The sequence below is a fragment of the Cupressus sempervirens genome, chromosome 11 (assembly GCF_028749045.1).
Source record: "Cupressus sempervirens isolate cs-2001-9-10 chromosome 11, ASM2874904v1, whole genome shotgun sequence".
NCBI lineage: Eukaryota > Viridiplantae > Streptophyta > Pinopsida > Cupressales > Cupressaceae > Cupressus > Cupressus sempervirens.
Genome location: NC_143128.1, coordinates 113854911 through 113874384, shown reverse-complemented (window position 1 = coordinate 113874384; position 19474 = coordinate 113854911). Strand labels below are relative to the sequence as shown.

The following is a 19474-nucleotide window of genomic DNA, read 5'->3' as shown; positions in this document are numbered from 1 at the left end:
GATCTTAATTGAGAGAATAAAATAATATTAAATGATATTATTATTTGATAAATTTATTAAAGGTAAGAACCTTGTTTTTTAAAAAATATATATATATTTTTTTACTTATAGCTCATGCAGTTCCACCAAGAAATATATTGTCAAGTCCTAATAACCTTGCTAGGGCAGTTTTTAGGTCAAATTTGTCACTTCTGATGACTGGACCTTATGACCATCCCCTTTTGATGACCTCGTTTCGTAATGCTTCCCCTTTCTCTTTGGTCTTCTTCTTGTAAACATTTAAGAACAACATTCTCGCCAAAAACATCATTTCAATATTTATATTTTGTTAAATAAAATCAAGTGACCGTTAGGAAAAACTGACTTATTCATCATATATGTACAACGGCTAGAATTAACTCTAATTCACATGATCATGAATAAATTAATATAAAAGCTAGAATTAACTAACTCTAATTCACATGATCATGAATAAATTAATACAACGGCTAGAATTAACTAACACAATTTCATATGATAATTAGATCGATAGAACAACTATAATTAACTAATTCAATTTCATATGAACATGAAGGAAACAACTATAACTTAACATAGTAAAGCAACGGCTACAAATTCAGATGAAGAAATAAATTGGGTTCAATGGCTATAATCAGTTTAAAACTTATAGGGCATAAATTGGGATGTAATAGTTTTAGTGTCTCAAAAGTGGACCTTTTTGATGCAACAACATAAATTAAAAAATCATGTTATATTTTCAATTTGACATTCAAAAGACATAGCAGCGTGATTATCAAGGTGAATGCAGTGGCACAAAATATAGGAACTCCCAAACCTGTTATTATCCGGGATAGCATTGCCAAGTACAAGGCCTTTTAGAACAATCCCTAGGATTGTTTCAATTCGCTTCCGTCTTTCTTCTTCTTCTTTGATGTTTGTAATTGAAAATGATGTATTACGTGAAGATGTCTAATTACATGTAATGCAAGTTACATGTGTATGTAAAAGATGTAATGCGAGTTGCTTGTAACCCTACATTATCTCTTTTAGTTAGACTAGGTCAAAGTTGGTTGAATTGCTCCCACTTTTTCCTCCACCTTTTTCTCAACTCCTATGCCTATATAAAGGAGTGCCCCCTCATTGTAAAAATCATCTTTTGTTGTATGAAAGAAAGCTCTGCCACATTTGTGCAAGTATAATTTTGATTGTGTAGTACAAATTTGGGAGAAAAGTGAATAAAAGAAGCAATTGGATTCAAAGCTTTGACTAGAACCAATTGTGATAGAGCAAATTAGAAGCTTTGACTATAATTTGTGCCTATTGTCTTGATTTATGTTATTATTGTGTGTTTGTTGCTAAACAAATTGTTCCTTTCAGTTTAACTCTTGAATGCCCAATATTCTTGAACAATATTTGACTACAATAGTTGGGAAATCATAACTAAGTGATTGATTTCCCTCTAAATTCTTAGGTACAGCTCCCTTGGATTTTGTGATTTGCAGTGAATCTTGTTTGTTCCTAAATTTAAATAGGGTTTGTTCTTGACCAGAGAACAGGAGAGGTAAACCAAGTTTGGCCTAGACAAGAACTAACTTAGGCGAAGATTTGGGTCTTAAAACTAATCGAGTCTATGACCTCACACATCTTATGAACTCACAGAAAATGATGAAATGCTGATGAATTCTATTTATGAATTAACTACTTAGTTGAAAGCTTCTAACTCTAATAAGGAAGAGACTAACTTGAAGAAGAACACAAAACATAACCTCTTTAAACTTTCAATAATACTATTATTATCTACAACTTACTACATGGAATAGGGGAACAAAGCTTTGTTCATTCCTCAACTCAATTTAATGGAAAGAGATATCCCAAGCTATTACAAAACAATGCAATAGTGAATAATTGACATAAAATACATTCAACTTGTCTCTGCAATATGAAGTATCTCACGCCAAAAATTAGCCGACCCACTATTAATCTTTCAATTAGATACATATAGGATTTCGAGATGACTGTTACAAAATGAGACTCAAATCGGTTCATCTTCTCAAAATTGACAAATGGCAAGGAGCCAATTGTCAGTTACAATCATTACATCAAAATATGAAAAGGCGGAATAAGAATCATTTTGGCTTCTTTCATTTTTCGGACTTTGCCCTATAGGCTTTAGCGGCAACAATGATTGGGATCAACTCCTCATGTTAATGAACATGAATGCTAGTGTATCTTAAGAGCCATTTGGAATGCTCTCTGGCTAGATCTTTGCTGACATTCAACCACTCTTGTATTTCCTCCATAGCCACATATACATCCGCCAAGTTTTTGAAGCTCTGGTAGTTGGAAGATTTCTCTGTACTATCCAAATAACTGGAGAAATTCTTTTGCATGATAGAAACTCCAACTATCCCTTTCCCTTGTCCACTAGCTTGGGAATTCGTATGTAGGCCTCTTAGTAACTCATAGTCTCTGTCCTGATCTTTCTTAACTTTGACCTCCGTTTCCTTTAAATCTTCTTCTGCTAGTAGGATCATTTCAGATTTGAATTACATGCTCTGTAGCCATTCGAATTAAGGCTCATCTCCCTTAGGCAAAATCTTTGCCTCCACAGCTTCCTTAGCCTTCATGTGGATGATCATTATTAATAAGGAAATGCAATCCTTGCTCTTGGCTTTCTCTGCTGTCAGGGTAGCTCGGTTAGTTGAGATGTCATCTTTCTCTGTTTTGAGCCTCAGTACTGCATTGCCGATTTGCTCTATGATTGCAAGTCCCTTGGACTTGAGTTTTCTGCTCCACTCTCTACCAATTTGTCCGAAGTGCTTGTCTTCCTATAATTGGGAGATGATATCCTAAATATCAGTGGCTATAGGATCACCAGTGGTTGACATTCCTGAGATGCTTGCTAGTGGGGTGACTAATTGCTTGATGAAGCAATTAAGTTCATGAATCTCCACCTTCATTCTAACTTTAGCTAGCTTAAGGCTTCTAAGTTGTCCTTCTATCAAATCATTTGTTGACTTCAACAAGCCCACCTTAGTTTCAAGTCTAACTTGTCCAAGATATATAGAATGAAAAGCGAAATCCTTTCCAGACATGTCTTCAATCCTCCCTTCCTTAGTGTGCTTAGCGATCTCCATAGTTAGATGCCCTGTATCAGGATCTTATCCAAGAATTGACAGGGTCTTCTGCTTCTTAACTTTACTTAGAGATAATTTTTCTTTGTTGGGGACTCCCTCTTCTTTCCTCTTCCTCTTTCTGTCCAAGGTGTCTTCCAACCATGATTCTGTGCCAATCACCTTGGATGTAGTCCCGAGCGTGTCTACACTAAATATCTTTCTTTTGACTGGGGTCAATGTCTTCATTGCTGAAGAGAAAGGGTTCTTTGGGACTTGGGAAATGAGTTTTGAAGCTTCGGGACCTTTCTCTATTTTTGTAATCTTCTTTGTGGCTTCATCGGATTTAGTAGACTCGCTTTCGTTGCTTCCACCATCTCCAACGTCCACCACTTGTACTTGGGGACTACTTGGTAGGAGTAGTGCAGCATTCACAGATTGGATCAGACTACTATTGGGTAAGAGCTATTTTGATTCTGCTGTCTTTCAATTCCTCCATCTTCTTCTCAGCCTCTGTTTTAGTTTTGATTACTGTTACTAAACCATCCTGACAAGTTTTATCAAGGGGGATATTCTTGTTAGGAGGTTGGTCACCTCCACTGGCCAGTTGAGCAAGCCCTTGAGTGATAGGCAAGACTGTGCCTGAGGCACCACTTTGGGAAGAGGAGGTTGCAACTACACTTGAAGATGCTTGAGTAGCTACGCCTTTGCTCTTGCTTCGCTGTGCTGTGGTCCATTCAACCCATTTTCCAGTTCTCTTGTAGAGTTTGGCCATCATCATATCTAGGTCTTCCATCGTTTCTTCCTAAGGTTCCGAACTTATTACAGTACTCCTTAGCTTAGTCAAGTAAGTGTTGCTATACATGTTCTGACCGTTGTCTTCAACTCCTTCAACATCAATGTTAACCTTATACATTTTCACCTGACCGACTTTCAGTCTGGCAAAGGCTCGATCATGGCTCTCAAACTTGTCTTTGCAATCGGCCCAATAGTCTTCAATGGTAGTGATGTGCTTTATCACGCTCCCTATCTGCAGAACATCTTTGGCATTACCCATTTGGGTCGAACATGAGCCTCAGGACTTCATACATGTCTAGCTTATATTTCTTCTCGAACACCTTCATCATGTTTTTAGCATCAGACCTAGTGTCACAGCCGAAGGCTCCGACTTTCATGGGAAATTCGTATCCTTTCTTCTTCAGGCTCCCGCTCAGTATATTCACTTGTAGGGCTTGCCTTATGATCTTGATCAATAGAATCATGTCACTTGGATACCTTGGTAGCTTTAAGGGGAATCCATCAAATGCTGCAAGGCGCAAATACGAAAATGATGAGAACTGAGTGAAGAAACATCCAAATTGACTAATGGCAGCCATTGCTTCTGGGCTGAATATCCTTTGTGGACATCCCTGTAGCTCCTTACAAATCCTCATAGTAAATGCATCATTCACCTTAACATAATTTAAATAATTATTCTGTGACTGTAGACATGGATAGAATTCATAAGATTGAACATCATTAGGGAAAGTTTCTAATCTTGGGAGGCTAGGCCATAATTGCAATGAGGCCAACATGTAAATCAAGAAGGAAGACATGTAGAATGTATTATAGAACTTAGCTGCCCGGAGAGCATTGGACAGAATTTCGCTTACCTCTTGAGCCCGGTCAATGTATTGGGTATCAGAGCAAATTACTTGAACTAAAAAGAAATACTGCTCGGCGAAATTCAAAGCCTCTACCTCACCTTTCAACCTATGTAAGAGGACCGAAATATCAATGATTTCTGGCTTGAGGTTTGTCCCAAACAAGGTTTTGGGAACTTTACTCTTATCACTCCATGGTTTTTGGAACCATGTCCTCATGATTTCTTTCCTCCAGATCATCTTTTTAGCTGAAAACTTTGAGACGGCTCCACCAATGTCTAAATTGAAGAACTCCTCCCGCTTTGGCACCCGAAGGCAATTCACCACTATTTGCCTATCTATTAAGATTAGCACTATATCATTAGGTAGCACAATTTGTTTGGTCTCTAGATTATAGTGATGATGCATTCATAAATCAACTTAGGGTCTTGGACTACGACCAGGAAACTAGCTGCCTCAACTAAACTGCATCCTTAGAGCTTCTGGGTGATGGGATGAATTTGTTTAGCTCTCAACCTTTTCTGGAAGTCCACCATGTCAAAGAAGTGAAGAGAAGTATTTGTGAAGTTCTGCAATGCGGACTTGATTCCAGTTAATCCGTCAAAACCTTCGAACTTGGTTGCCATGAGTTCATGAACAAGATTTTGAATTGAGAAAGTGAATGAGACATAGAAAGTAACAGTCACAGGTTTTCCAAAAGTTATGTGTGGATAGAAAGAAACATCAAAGAAAATGCGGTAACTTATTCAATTGTTTATCTATCTATATATAAGAGCCTCAATTCATCTGTTGATCTTTAGAATTTGTGCCACGCGAATGAATTTAAGGCGATACCCGTTGGATAGTAAATGCGAGAGTTCAACAGACATCTGGAGGACTTTTCATTGTTTCGTTGAACTCAATAGTAACTTTCTACATCTCCATTACTTACTTTCTCGTTTTTCTTTAAGTTTTAGAAAGTTACCATTAGGGTACCCTGTTAAGGAAAATTTGCTAGATGAGATCTTTGCGATGTTTCTTTATTTTTAATGGTTCGATCCATTCCAATATCATCATGACATGCTCCACATCCAATACGGGGATTGGATTTAATCATTAACTTGATTTTCTTCAGAAATCAGAAAATTGTCTTCATGGGTTGAAAGCCTGCCGAGGAGAAGACATTTTCCATTTTTCTGCTGTTGCTTCTTTCCAATTCAAATCTTCAACAAAAACACTTCTAGAAGCTTGGAATGCTTGTTTAAGGTGTGAAGATCTGTTTGAGAGTCATTAAACATCTTTTTTTTCACCTCAAGCCGTCTTGCAGAAAATTGTCTTCATGTGTTGAAAACCTACCAAGGAGAAGACAACTTTAGATTTTCTGTTGAGGCTTAAATATTTGAGTATCAGCAAATCCAAACAATGCTTAGAAATCTTAACTTAGATTCAAATGATTATTAAGCTTAGAACCCTTCGCCTTTGCATTTTTCCAATACATGCATGTCTTCAAGTGGTTGTAATGGGAAATCACTTTCATGAGTATGAAACCCGCCGAGGAGAAGATGTATTTCATTTTTCTACCAATGCCTATTTGTTAAAGAGTGGTACGCTGTGAGCGAATATGAGGCATGATTGGTCATCAAATGAGTAAACTCGATCAGTATCGAAGTAGGTACTAACCTACTCGACAAGTACATGTTAAAATAAATGTTTACTCGGCAAGAGGGAAGGGGAAGGCAAAAAGGGAAAATCCGATAGAGATCACCCAACCTTAGGGATTTAGACCTAGACTCAAATACGATCGAGGACTGCAATCACTTTTCCTACCAAACAATACTCACTTTTGCCAATTGGTTAGAAAACAAAAAGTGGGGCAACAATGTTCAATAAAAGAGCATAGTGATTTAAGAAGCAATTGGAGCCGAAGCTTTGATTGGGAGTGGTTATGGAAATGTATAGCAAGAAGTTTTGCCTATAGCTTATACTTTTTTCTTAATTCGCAAAATAGTTAAGTTATTCTTACTTTTAGGAGTCTTTGTGCCCTATTTGTAAAGCTTTTCCATATAGAAGTACGACTGGACCTAAAGCCAAATTGATACATTTTCAGCTAGCCTTTGAGTTAGTGAAGGTTTATCGATATCAGTGTTTCCAGCTCTTGATAGAAATGTAGTTAGAGATTCACCCTGCCCATTATTCGCTCCATGATTAAGTGGATTCTTTCTTGAAAGATAAGAAGAAAGGATATTGGTAACACCCATTTTATAAATCTCTCGACTTCTTGCTTACCTTGAGTTGATCCAAGGAACGGTGAGAAGGGGGAGTCTTCCCTTTAATGTAGGAGAGACTTTGTATCACACGCTGTGGCTGGTTATCTTATTTTGTGACTGGGTTTTACCCAAAACTGTCGGTTGCAAAATATCCACCCAACAGGTAGCATGTGTAAAGTACCAACTAAGAATACTTATCTGCACATGAAGATTCATAAATTGTCTTTTTAAATTATTTGAGAATGAAACATCTCCCCTCTAAGTAAGGTTCAAGTAAGAATGAAACATTGACTATTATTTCCCCCACAATGTAAAATTTCCACTCATTCTTATATTGTTGAACAATTTTGTATCAAATATGACAACTCCTTTCTAAGTTCCAACTTGCTCATTTTGTCCATTGAAGGCCCAAACATTCATTTTAGCTTAATAGTATAAGCGAACATAAACTCGTCCACATATGCCAATATCTTGATTAGGTATGATTGTGCCATTAAAATCACGTAGCTGCATGAATTACAGTCCTCTTGACTGCTACAATTTATCGATCACTGAAGATTCCATCACAACATAGTTTACTCCCTTTGAATCAATATGATCAAGATCCTTTGAATCAATATGATCAAGATCATTGAAGTTTGACGAAACCATATCCTCTACCCGCTCCCTCTCTTTCAAGGTTTCAACTGATGAAATGTCAGATGTCTAGCTCCCTCTTAATCTCAATCTCCCTCTTCCTTAATAACATTCTCAGAGGAAAAGATCAAGGCAAATAATTCTTATAGTAGATATAGAAATACAAATAAGAATGTTAGTATTTTAACTTATGCCATAACAAAAATTCTTCGTGATGTATAGAAGTCAAAATATAAATATTCTTAATCTTTGTATATTCTTACAATGAATCTCTTTTAAGAATACTTATTTGGATATCAACATCCTTAATTGTCCTTGTCATTGCTAATGTGGTAATTTACATATAACACTAAATTTTTTTCACTCTTCTTCTAAGATATTATATTGATCCCATAAAATATTAATTATTTCTTAAATAAATATTATTTATATAACTGATCTTTTTTTAAGAAATCACAATGTTCTACAAGTGCATTCATCTATATATATATATATAAAATTTATTACCACCAAATACTTGTAATTGTAATGTCTCACATAATATTTTATTATGCATATGGAGGACCATAGAATGAGCATCACCAATAAATCTTACTTTATTACTTACCCAATATCAGGTTTGTACTTGATGCCTCTACTTCCTTAAGAACCTCATCCACGTTCTATACCACATTCTTGTATTAACGATGGTCTTAATTTGGGTTGGGACCCAATGCCTCTATTTCCTTATTGTATATGCGGAATGTGTCCTCAAAGTTCACACACACACTTCAACATGGTCCTTGTATGCGGATTCATCCTGGAATGAGCATGAGATTGTTCACCCAAGAGGAGTCCTGCAAGACGACCTGTTGCCTTCTATCTAGGTGGATTTTACCTGCTTATGCTCTCAGATTTGAGGTACAGGTAATTAGACCATTCTAGAATAAAGTGTTTGAATGCAATTATATGATTATGCAAATTAATCTATATGTTCTGCAAGTATTAATCTAAGAAGTAACAAAAGAAATTAAGCTACATTTATGCATTGTTTAATCTAAATGATACTAAGATTTTAAGCAAAAGCACATAAAAAGCTATGAAAGTGGGTATGCAATCCGACAACAATTCAATAGCATAAAAATTCAACCTCTGTAATGAGAAATTATGAGTCTCTTAAATAGAATTCTTAGAATAGATCAATGGTCAGGATCAACCTTGATGAACGATTAGGATTAGATAGAAGATTTAGTTAAGATGGAAACTTCCTTGTACAGGTGAAGTTAATTGTTTCTGATTTGAGTGTGATAAGTAGTTAATTGAACTCTTCATTAGTGTGGGAGCAAGTTGACCAGATTGATTCCAATTCGAGAGATAGTTCACTCAGAGTTTCCATTTCAGAACTGAAGAGAAGATTTTGAAGATATTATTTAATTTAATAAAGTGAGATATGATCTCATAAATGCCTTTTTCATTTAATTGAATAATCTAATTCAATTAATTAAAGTGGACATAGTTATTAAATTAAATAAATTTAATCCCTTGGTACATTAGCCTTAGGTGATAATTTAATTTAATTAAAGTATAAATACTTCAAATTAAATTAAACCTTAATCAATAGGTTTAATACGACTAATATGAGTCAATACTTTGGGAATTAAATAAAGAGTATGATGAATGCAGATTTAGGTTTTTTTGCATTTGACAATTAAGTCAAGTAGCGAGTAGCAGAATGAGAGTTTCCTAGTGACATAAGACTTAGGATTGATTGAAATAGACCAGAATTGGTGATCATGGCAATGAGCCAATTTTGGGGTATTACATTTTACCCCTCTTTGAATGAATGTGCAAGCGGCACGTTCAATTCAAAGAAAATCAGAAAGCATGATGCAAGGATCAAGAAATGAACGGTTAGGATTAGATAGAAGATTCAGTTAATATGGAAACTTCCTTGTGTAGGTGAAGTTAACTGTTTTTTATCTGAGTGATAAGTAGTTAACTAAACTCTTTAGAAGTGTGAGAGCAAGTTAAGTAGAAAGATTCCAATTCAAGAGATAGTTCACTTAGAGTTTCCATTTCAGAACTGAAGAGAAGATTTTGAAGATATTATTTAATTTAATAAAGTGAGAAATGATCTCATAAATGCCTTTTTCATTTAATTGAATAATCTAATTCAATTAATTAAAGTGGGCATACTTATTAAATTAAATAAATATAATCCCTTGGTACATTAGCCTTAGCTGATAATTTAATTTAATTAAAGTATAAATACTTCAAATTAAATTAAACCTTAATCAATAGGTTTAATATGAGTCAATACTTTGGGAATTAAATAAAGAGTATGATGAATGCAGATTTAGGTTTTTTTGCATTTGACAATTAAGTCAAGTAGCGAGTAGCAGAATGAGAGTTGCCTAGTGACATAGGACTTAGGATTGATTGAAATAGACCAGAATAGGTGATCATGACAATGAGCCAATTTTGGGGTATTACACTTATAACTATATGCCTACATCCATCAAAAACATCGGTTAGTGTGCTAATTAATGGAAGCTTCAACTTCGCATCAGAATCACATTGGATCCTTCCCAATTGGTGACTATCGTCTCTTTTATATCAGATGCTGACAAGGAATTAGTTTGTACGTTCTTCTTTTCCTCTCTACTATGTGATTGTTTTATTACTTGCAAATGTCAAATCTTCATTGATAGTAGGTCCCTCCTCCACGTAAGATTCTTCCTTTGTCTTCTTGTTAATGCTTTAATGTATATTCCTTTTCTTTGTTCTCCTACATTCTCATTCGATTCTTATGACATCATTCACCAATGGTGGGTCTCATCCATCATATGTGGCATAGGATACAATAGTTTATCATTCCCCTTTGGTGTGTCAAGTAATATCTTTCAGGGGTCTTTTATTATGTTTCATCTGCTCAAACTTATTTACGTTGCTTTCAACACGTGTTGAGGTTGGTCTTTGGTTTGCATACTTTAGTTGAATCTTTTGGGGCTTGAAAAATGCTTCTGCCCATTCCAAATAGATTGCTTAGCATTCAAGCATTGTTTTATCATGAAACTCCGAAGACTCGGGCTTTCAAAGTGGCAATCTCCATCCTAGTTTAGTTGTACACTAGACCTTCAAACTTGCAATTTCTGGTCTCCTTGTCACACAAACAAGTCCACCTAATATAGTAAATCATGCTCTCTGTGAGTCTCAGTGTGAACATGAATTCAACCTTTGTTTTATATTTCCAAACCCCTTCTTATCGAGACGCTGCTTGACTGTATCTACACTGGATGATTTTTTTATGATGTGGTTTAATAATGTTATCTGCATTGTAAATATTCTTAGACTTTCTTATTGCTTAAAGTCAATTTGAACCGATGCCTTTCAGCCCATCCAAATGCCATTCATCGGCTTTCCTTTTTATATCTATTCTTACATTCGCAATTGGCTCTGATACCATGTTAAGTAACATGGATCGTGTCTGCAAATATAATTATATTGCCATTGTTATCGATATGTTTCAAATGTAGAGTTGGATCTCATATAAGTATGAGAGGAGGAGACACATCTCCAAGGTTTAAACATCATTAGTTAGCGTATTAATAATATAAATAACCATATGTATAAAATATGCATTATTATATATATATATATATATATATTTATTTATTTATAAATATATAATATAATATATGTAATATATATATTATATATTATATATATAATAATATATCTATATAAAAGAATATTTATCTAATGATGATTTACCATCAATAATGAAACTCATGATCATATCAAATTGACTGTAACTACAAACTTAACAAGTCATAGATTCGAATCCACATAGGCTGCAGCGAATGATGTTGGGAAGGGGATTGTTTTCATTGGACCAACATTCCTCGCAAGAGTCAAAACATGGCTTAATCGCTTCTTGTGGATTCTATAAGTGTAGTGTTTGTAACGGGCATTGACATGCCGATCTTTTGGTCCAACAAGAACCCTAGCTTGTAACATGCTCCTCCTTAGGCACATTTTCCTGGTCCTCACCACCCCATCACTATCCGCATCTAGCATCCCTTCTTCAATCATGAACTTCTTGACCCAACTATTCTTAGGCCTAGGAAGAATTATTGCCAACCGTAACTGAAAGGTTATACTACACTCTTTTTTGCCCAATTTCCTTCCATATTTGTGGGCTCCAATGTGTGTACAATAGGGAATTTATGGACCTCATCTCCTTTGTTGAGTGACACGAAATAATCACGAGGAAGACAAGTGATGAAACTATCATCAGTATTATCAAACACAACATCATTCTCCCCTAGGAAAGAATGTTGAAAGAGCATTTTGCATTTCTTTTTTGCCCTGGCCTTGCTCACCCCCACATAGACCAACATAACTAGAAACGTCATATTACATCATAGTGACATTGACACTATGGTGATGATAAGTCACCATAAACTCCTTTCCCTGTACCTTCTTACTTGCGTGCAAGACCAAAGGGTGCCCAATTGCTAGAATGGTAAGCAACTACTTGTCACTGAGAAAGACCATCTGCCTTTTTGATGGATTCCAACAGTATTGGCGTGTCAATAGCTCAATAAATTGCTAGAGACTTCAGTGATCAATTTTTTTTTTGTGATTTAATTTACTCCACCCATAGATTACTGCTAAAAGGTTTAACTATGATGCCACCTTGTGCTAAGCAGAAAATCTGTCCTATACTTTTAACCCAATCTTTGGCATGATATTATCAAATATTACCGTGATGTGAACATTACAAGGTTTGTATATCCAAACTTGTTCAAATAAATGGATAATCTATGTTTTTTGAAACTGATATTTGTTTCCTTATTTATCCTACCAGAGAAATAGTTGCACAAAGCCCATAATCTGTACTTTGTACCTAGGGATATGTTTTATGAGTTTATTTTCAAATATTGAATATTTGTTTGACAAAATACTATCAAATTGATATATAGAGACTCATAGAGGATGTCGTACGACAATTTTTTTTTTTGATTGATAAGAGGCCGAAGTCAAGATTATTTATTATATGTTGTGATTAATTATTATTATTATTTATTAAGCTTGAGAAGACTTGAACCCAAGACATCCCAGATAAGAGGCTCACAATTTACCATTGTGTTGTAGGCTCTTGCTTGATGTTGTACGTCACTCTATTGATGCATACGCAAGTAAATTGCACATTCATTTTATTACAGCAACAAAACAAATATTTATTCAGTAATGATTTATTTGACTTGACGAATAAAGTATTGTTAATTTTTGTCTTGTGAATCCATTGTTGTATTTAATTTGGTATTTGGGCTGTTGATATTACAATGTTTTCCAGTATTTCAATTGCATATTAAATAAACTATTCTTTTTGCTGAATAAGATTTATGATCATCTCATTCCTTCAACCAAATACATATATACAAAATGAGGCCAAAGTTTCCCAGCTGTATCATCTTCTCCAAATATATTAACAGTCTGAGTGACAAATGGAACATGTTATAAAATATTAATTGCCACAGAGGAAAGAATATTATGTATAAGTAATTATGATATAATATTCCAACTTACATTTCCAGTAAGTAAAATGTGCTTTCTTGTTTACAGATCTGGGATCCATTGTTTCAGTGATCACACATGCTTATTATTTAAAAGCAACGACTAAGTGCAATCAGGTGTGCCTGGTTCCAATCATCAACATGAAACGAGGTGACTTACCATTGTTTCCAGAGGTTAAATGGCTATTTGAGTCATGTTGCCTCGAACAACAATCTTTGATATTTATTGATGAGGTATTGCTCTTGAATAATATGAGAAGTCTATTGAATCTTTTAGAAAACATTACAATAATATCTTTATTTCACAGTGCAATTACCTTAGAATGATTAAACTGATAAAATCATGCTTCTTCAGATCAATCTTTCTTACTATAATCAGTTTGGAAGCCTAAAAATGGTGCTAGTCAACACTCAGACAGTGTCAATCACTCAGGAGGTAATCTGCCAGTTGCATTACCTATAAGTCAGTTGACAAATGAGAATCTTCCCTTAAGAGTTGGCTTGTTTGTGATGTGATGTCATTAACAAGTGAGACGGTAATTATAACTATGCAGATGTATGAGGATGGTAATGTTGAAGTTGTCAACTGCGAGCAGGTTCTATATTCTAACATTACTGCTAATTTTTATATTAAATGGAACTTTTGAATAAAGTTAGCTAAAAAGAAATATACAAAATTGTTAGTCAGCTGAAAAAAACATGAAAATTCTTAATGAAAATGAGCATGCATGCATATTATGATTTATAAATCTGGACAGTTACATGTCTCTGATAGACATATTGTATCTATCGCTGGGTACATTCTTAACATTGAATAGGTACAAAAACTATCTTGAAAATGTTTATTTGCGAAATTTTATTATTATTCGGTGAGAAATACTTTAATGGATAACATTTCCATATTTTATCTAAAGCTTAAAAAAGGCCTTTTCTGTTTTCTTTTATTGTTGCATATAGTACGTACATGTAGAAGTCAAAATAATAATGAAAAATAAACCTATCTGTTCAGTCATGTGTAATGCTGCTACAAAAGTGTACATTTACAAACCAAGGAAAGGCAAGTTCAAGATGTGCTTTAATTTTGTTTCTCTCATACCATTGATGGGGTGCAGAATTGTTTTCCAGTTAAAGATTGCAAGTAACATTACCTTATTCTAACAGATCGCTTCATGCTGTACATTTGTAGCCGAAAATTTTGTTTTGTCTTCACCAACTACTTTGGCTGGGCATGGCCTTAGTCGACTTCTGGTATTTATGAGGAGTTCTTGTATCAAATCATTCTTTGTCACTACTCTGATGAGCAGGAATTCATATTGATTAGATGACATGACCTCTGCAGCTGGCAGGAATACTGCTGGGTACGGTGAATTTGACGAGTCCTCAATGTACAGAAAAGGACAAATGCATGGCAACATTATTGATCAAAGGAGCTCGCCAAACTGGTTGCAATGGGTTTTTCCTATTATGTATGAAAACTCTACGTTTATTAACTTTAGGGATTGACACAGAATGGACTCCTGGAAGATGTTTTTTTTTGATAAGCATAATTCGTAGTATTCATTAATCATTAAAGTTGTTTGTTGGTTAATAAAATAGTACATTTTATTGGTAAATACTATATAGATATGCTACATACTATCTGGAAATGAAGTTCTACCATGTCTTACACAGTTGCACTCTTTCCATTGGTTTCATCTAGTTGCACTCTAAATTAATGGATTCACTTAGTCAAGATTTTTAGTAGAAAATGACATGGATATAGTGCAAGCATATTTACACAATCCATAACAATCTTATTTCTTGTTTGTAAATTAAATTGTGCAGACAATTTTTAAATCGAGATTTCAGATCACACTCCGTGAATCATCATTAGGATCAAATAGAAAGCCTAAGGAGATGTAAAATGATGGGATACAAACAAAGATGGACCACCTCCCAAAAAGGCTAGCATCCTAGTGTAAAGATCCATTAACGAGTCAAACAATTAATATTCCTTTGTACCTCCACCTTTAGGATTCTGAGCGGAGGACCATATAAAAAGCTCCTAGCTTTTTCATTTTCTTATCCATTTTTCCTTTCAGAACTTGCCAACCTTCCTCCATCTTAGCTACCTGCTTCTGCCACAGTTGAGAAACATCATTTGGACACCCTCTTATTCATGCAACATCTATGCTAGAATCAACAGTGACCCTTATCCTTTCTCCTTTTCATATTTTCTTTTGATTCCTTGAAGAATTAGAACACGTGCCATTAATCAAAATAAGAGACTCATCCTGCTCAATGAACTTGGTGATAGGGCCATTCCTCAAAAAGTTTCTATTATATTTTTCTCAGGTCTTTGTGATCAAAATATGTTTTTCTTGTACATTAAAACCCATCTTGAACCAGACACTAATGCGACTATAGAAGCATTTTCCAATGTAGGCTCAAGGGGCACATTTTCCCTTTCACCTTTTTCTTTCTCCACATTATACGTTACTCTTGCACATTCTTTTTCTTTGTATTCTATTTTTTTTGTCTTCCATTTTATTTTTTCCTCTTATTTCTATTTTATCTTATTATTTACAAATTCTTATTTAAGAATATATAAATACCTATGTATTCCTTTTTAAATTATTGATTTATTATATTATTAATATTTATGATTGAATTTAATTATATATATATGTATCTAGATGTGCACATACACGTATTTCTCTTTTTCATATGATTTTTATGTCTTTCCAATTTCTTTTATATATATACTTCACATTTTTTATTATACTTATATTCTGTAGTATGAATATATTTATCTATCCCTCTTATAAAAATACTAAATTTTTATTTAACAATATATAAATATCTAGATATTTCATTTCCAATTATTGATTTTTTAAAATTATATTACATTAATATATTATATATATATATATATATATATATATATATATATATCTATGTACATTTATGTATGTATGTATGTATCAATATACACATGTATGTACATATCTATGTGTGTGTGTGTGTATATTCACACATTCATATACACACATAAACATGTTTTTCTTCTTTTTAGTCTCTTTTATTTAGTTGTAATTTTCTTTCTATTTTCTTGCTTAGCTACTTTTTAGTGTTTTATCCTTTCTTGTGATATCTATCTCCTTTCACTTATCCCTTGCTTTCTCTCATTTTCTACCCATCTCTTTTCTTTTAAGAGAGTCTTGATAGGCTTCCCATCATTGTACATTTTCTTCAGCTTTCTATTTGATCCTAATGATGGTTCACAAAGTGTAACCTGAATTATTGATTCAAAATTTGTATACACAATCAAATCCAGAAAATAGAAATGAGACATGGATATCCAATGTTTTACGAAAACTACTGTTGCAACAATGCAAAGATCATAGAAGTCAAAATCTGCTGTATAATAAGAATAAATAATGTTGTCTCTGAAATTTATAATGTTGTTAGGAATGGGGATAATTGGATTCTTTAATTAAAAGTTTTATATGAAGCAAATCAACTAAAGCGATTATTTCTCTTTGAAGGTTAAATTTTCTGGTTGGGTATAATTGTTACTAAAAGTTTTGCACACTTGTAAAAAAATTTGTATAAGAGCAAGTAATCAAAAGTGCACGAATGTTATTCGTCATATACCAAAAGAATATAATGTCCTTGTATTTTCATTTTTGAAATACAACTGATAATTACATAAAATGAATGAATATGAAAATGCTCGAAATGGAAATCTCACACAAGCCGTGAGTCTGACTACTACTTCTACACATATTGAAAATAAGAAAAATACAGCATAGGAGAGTAGAGTCAGAGGTAACCAGTCATTGCCTTTCAGCCTTTGACTGGTTATTCGATCTTTGTTGCCGCTCCTGGTCCAGCTCTCAGCCTGATAGCTCTGTGATGTTCGTCCTTGTCCTGCATGAAAAGCAATGGGGTTAGATCTTAAACGATCTAAGCAATGACTGGTTATCACCAACTTGGTACCCACGCATGCTATATAATTCCTATTCTAAATACGTGTAAAAACAGTAGAATAAATTCTGAATGCTTTAATGTAAAAAATCAGAAAGTATGATGTTAAAGGGACATATTGTTCTCTGATATGAACCTTTCATTGTAACCAAGCACAAGCATAGTAATCTCAAAAACAGTACTCTAAATGTTTAGATGCACATCCCGGAGAGATAATCCATGAGTGTCACGAGCCCGTGCTCGAACCTCATAAATGATGTGCTACAAGGTGCACAAAAGGGCTACAACAGATAATTATGATTGACATTACAATTCACAGATGCATAACTTACTGCCGGAAAGCATGAAAAGTAATCAACAGAAATACTTCGAGCAATGCTAAAAATCAAGGAGTGCTCATTGTAAATATAAAACATGCTACTAAAATTGTGTTTACAAGGAGCTCCGAAAAACAGATGTATTCAGTAGAAGGATGTACAGCTACAATGGAGGAAAACAAAGTCTTTTTAAAAGGGGAATTTATGAGTTCTCATCTGGTAACAGCAGATCAAATAATTAGACAGAGATGGGAAAATGCAGAAAGAGGTTTTCGGATTTTGAGAGATTTCAAAAGAGTAGCCACCTTTTTCTTCAAAGAACATGCCCAGATTTTCAGAACAGAGGTAAGAAGAGTAGCCTTTTCAAAGGCCTGGCATTTTCAGCATTATAACAACGAAAATGCAATCCAAACCCTCATGGCGGCATTGAAAGGAGGGAGACGTCAAAGAATATCATTTGCAGCTACAGATAAGAGCAATGTTCACATCGAACCAACATGTGAGCAGCTACAGGCGAGTTAAATCATAATAATGAGAAAATCAGAGCCACAAACATTAGGTTTCCTTCATAGACCAGCGGCATAACATAGAATGTGCCTAGAAAATTGTAACCAGCAATGAAAAAAATACAATAAAGACTTTCATGCATCGATGGGTGGCTTCACGTTTTCAGCAAGAGAGAAAGATCAAATCATACCTTTTGTTTCAGGAGATGCAAAAGAAGCATCCACGACTCCACGTTTTTAGGAATGCACAGGACATGAAGAATCCTTGGTCTCCAACGGCATCATACCAGCAGTACGACAGTATCGAACCAGAAGACTCAGCCAAAAATGCAGAGAGGGATGGAAAAAAGGCAGGCGAAGGCTCTATTTTTTGTAAACCCTCCTCTTTCTCCATGGCCGCAGCCCCTTCGTTTTGCAAGGGCGATAAATTAAAATGAAATATGGCATGGTTTAGGGTTCGACATGCCTTTTGACGTCAATGAAGGCTTTTGCCGTGTGTCTCTTTTCCATGTTCTAAGCTTTTGCGCCCATTTGTAATGTTCCACGCATAACACTTTCAACCTTTTTGCTCATACTTAGTGCTTTCGTTTGTTTTTTGCAAAGTTTAGGCTTTATTTCTTTTAAAAGGTTTAAATTAAACATTTTTTTTTTTAAGAAAAGATGATTTATCATAATATAATTTATTCCTTTTGTTTTCATAAATATTAATTATTCTAAATAAAACATTGAGTGATTAAATATTGTCACTTAATATTTTATATAAAATAATAAATATTTATTAAAATAAAAGAAATAAACTATACTACAATAAATTAATATTTAATAAATATTAAATGATTTATATTTTATTTATGAAATATAAATCATTTAATAAATATTATTTTTTCAAAGGAATAAATGTTTAATTTTCTTTTAAAAAGTTTAAAAGCAGATATTTTGCAAATTATTATGGCCAAGTGTTGAGTCAGGTGTTGATGGGACTTGGAGGCCAGAAGAGTTATTGCTTTTTGGAGACTTTTGGAGTCTATTTGGGGCTAATGACTGCATTGATGAGGGGCAGTTGGTGATATTATCAAACCTTGCCCTTTGGGGGGATTTGGGGACAACTTTTGGAGTCTTTGAAAAGACTGATTTTTGGCCTTTTGGGCTTAATCCGACCCAGCATTTATGGCTTTCAAAATGCAGTTGGTTGGAGGGGGTGGATATGTATGAGTGGAAGGCCCATTTTGCAGAGGTTCTTCTTTTTCTCTGCTTAGCTTGTTTTGTAAGTTTTTCAGACTTCTTGACAGGAGCAGGGATCATTTTGTAACCCATTATTCAGAGATATATATACAGATCTGCAGCACTTTTGGGCATTGATTTCAGCTTATGCCTTCTCCTTTTTCTGTATCTGTGTGTCATGTTGATGCCTTCTACAGGATGGTTTCAGTTTTTTGCAAGTTGAAAGTTGTGTTACAAAGCAGTTTTTTTTGGATTGTGAGTA

At 34.3% G+C, this 19474-nt stretch overlaps 1 protein-coding gene across 4 annotated transcripts in view; it reads left to right on the top strand.

Annotated features, from left to right (window-relative positions):
* Positions 1 to 19474, top strand: part of LOC149528490 (uncharacterized) — a 244672-nt gene that overhangs the window by 114722 nt on the left and 110476 nt on the right. For all 4 annotated transcript variants that reach the window (XR_016358971.1, XR_016358970.1, XM_089810825.1 and 1 more), the window contains exons 3-7: positions 13249 to 13433; positions 13555 to 13635; positions 13754 to 13795; positions 14361 to 14447; positions 14539 to 14665. Coding sequence is in view for 2 of the 4 variants with exons in the window: in XM_089810825.1 (XP_089666951.1) it covers positions 13249 to 13433; positions 13555 to 13635; positions 13754 to 13795; positions 14361 to 14447; positions 14539 to 14665 (522 nt within the window). In the remaining 2 variants the exon portion in view is untranslated. The remainder of the gene's footprint in view (positions 1 to 13248; positions 13434 to 13554; positions 13636 to 13753; positions 13796 to 14360; positions 14448 to 14538; positions 14666 to 19474) is intronic.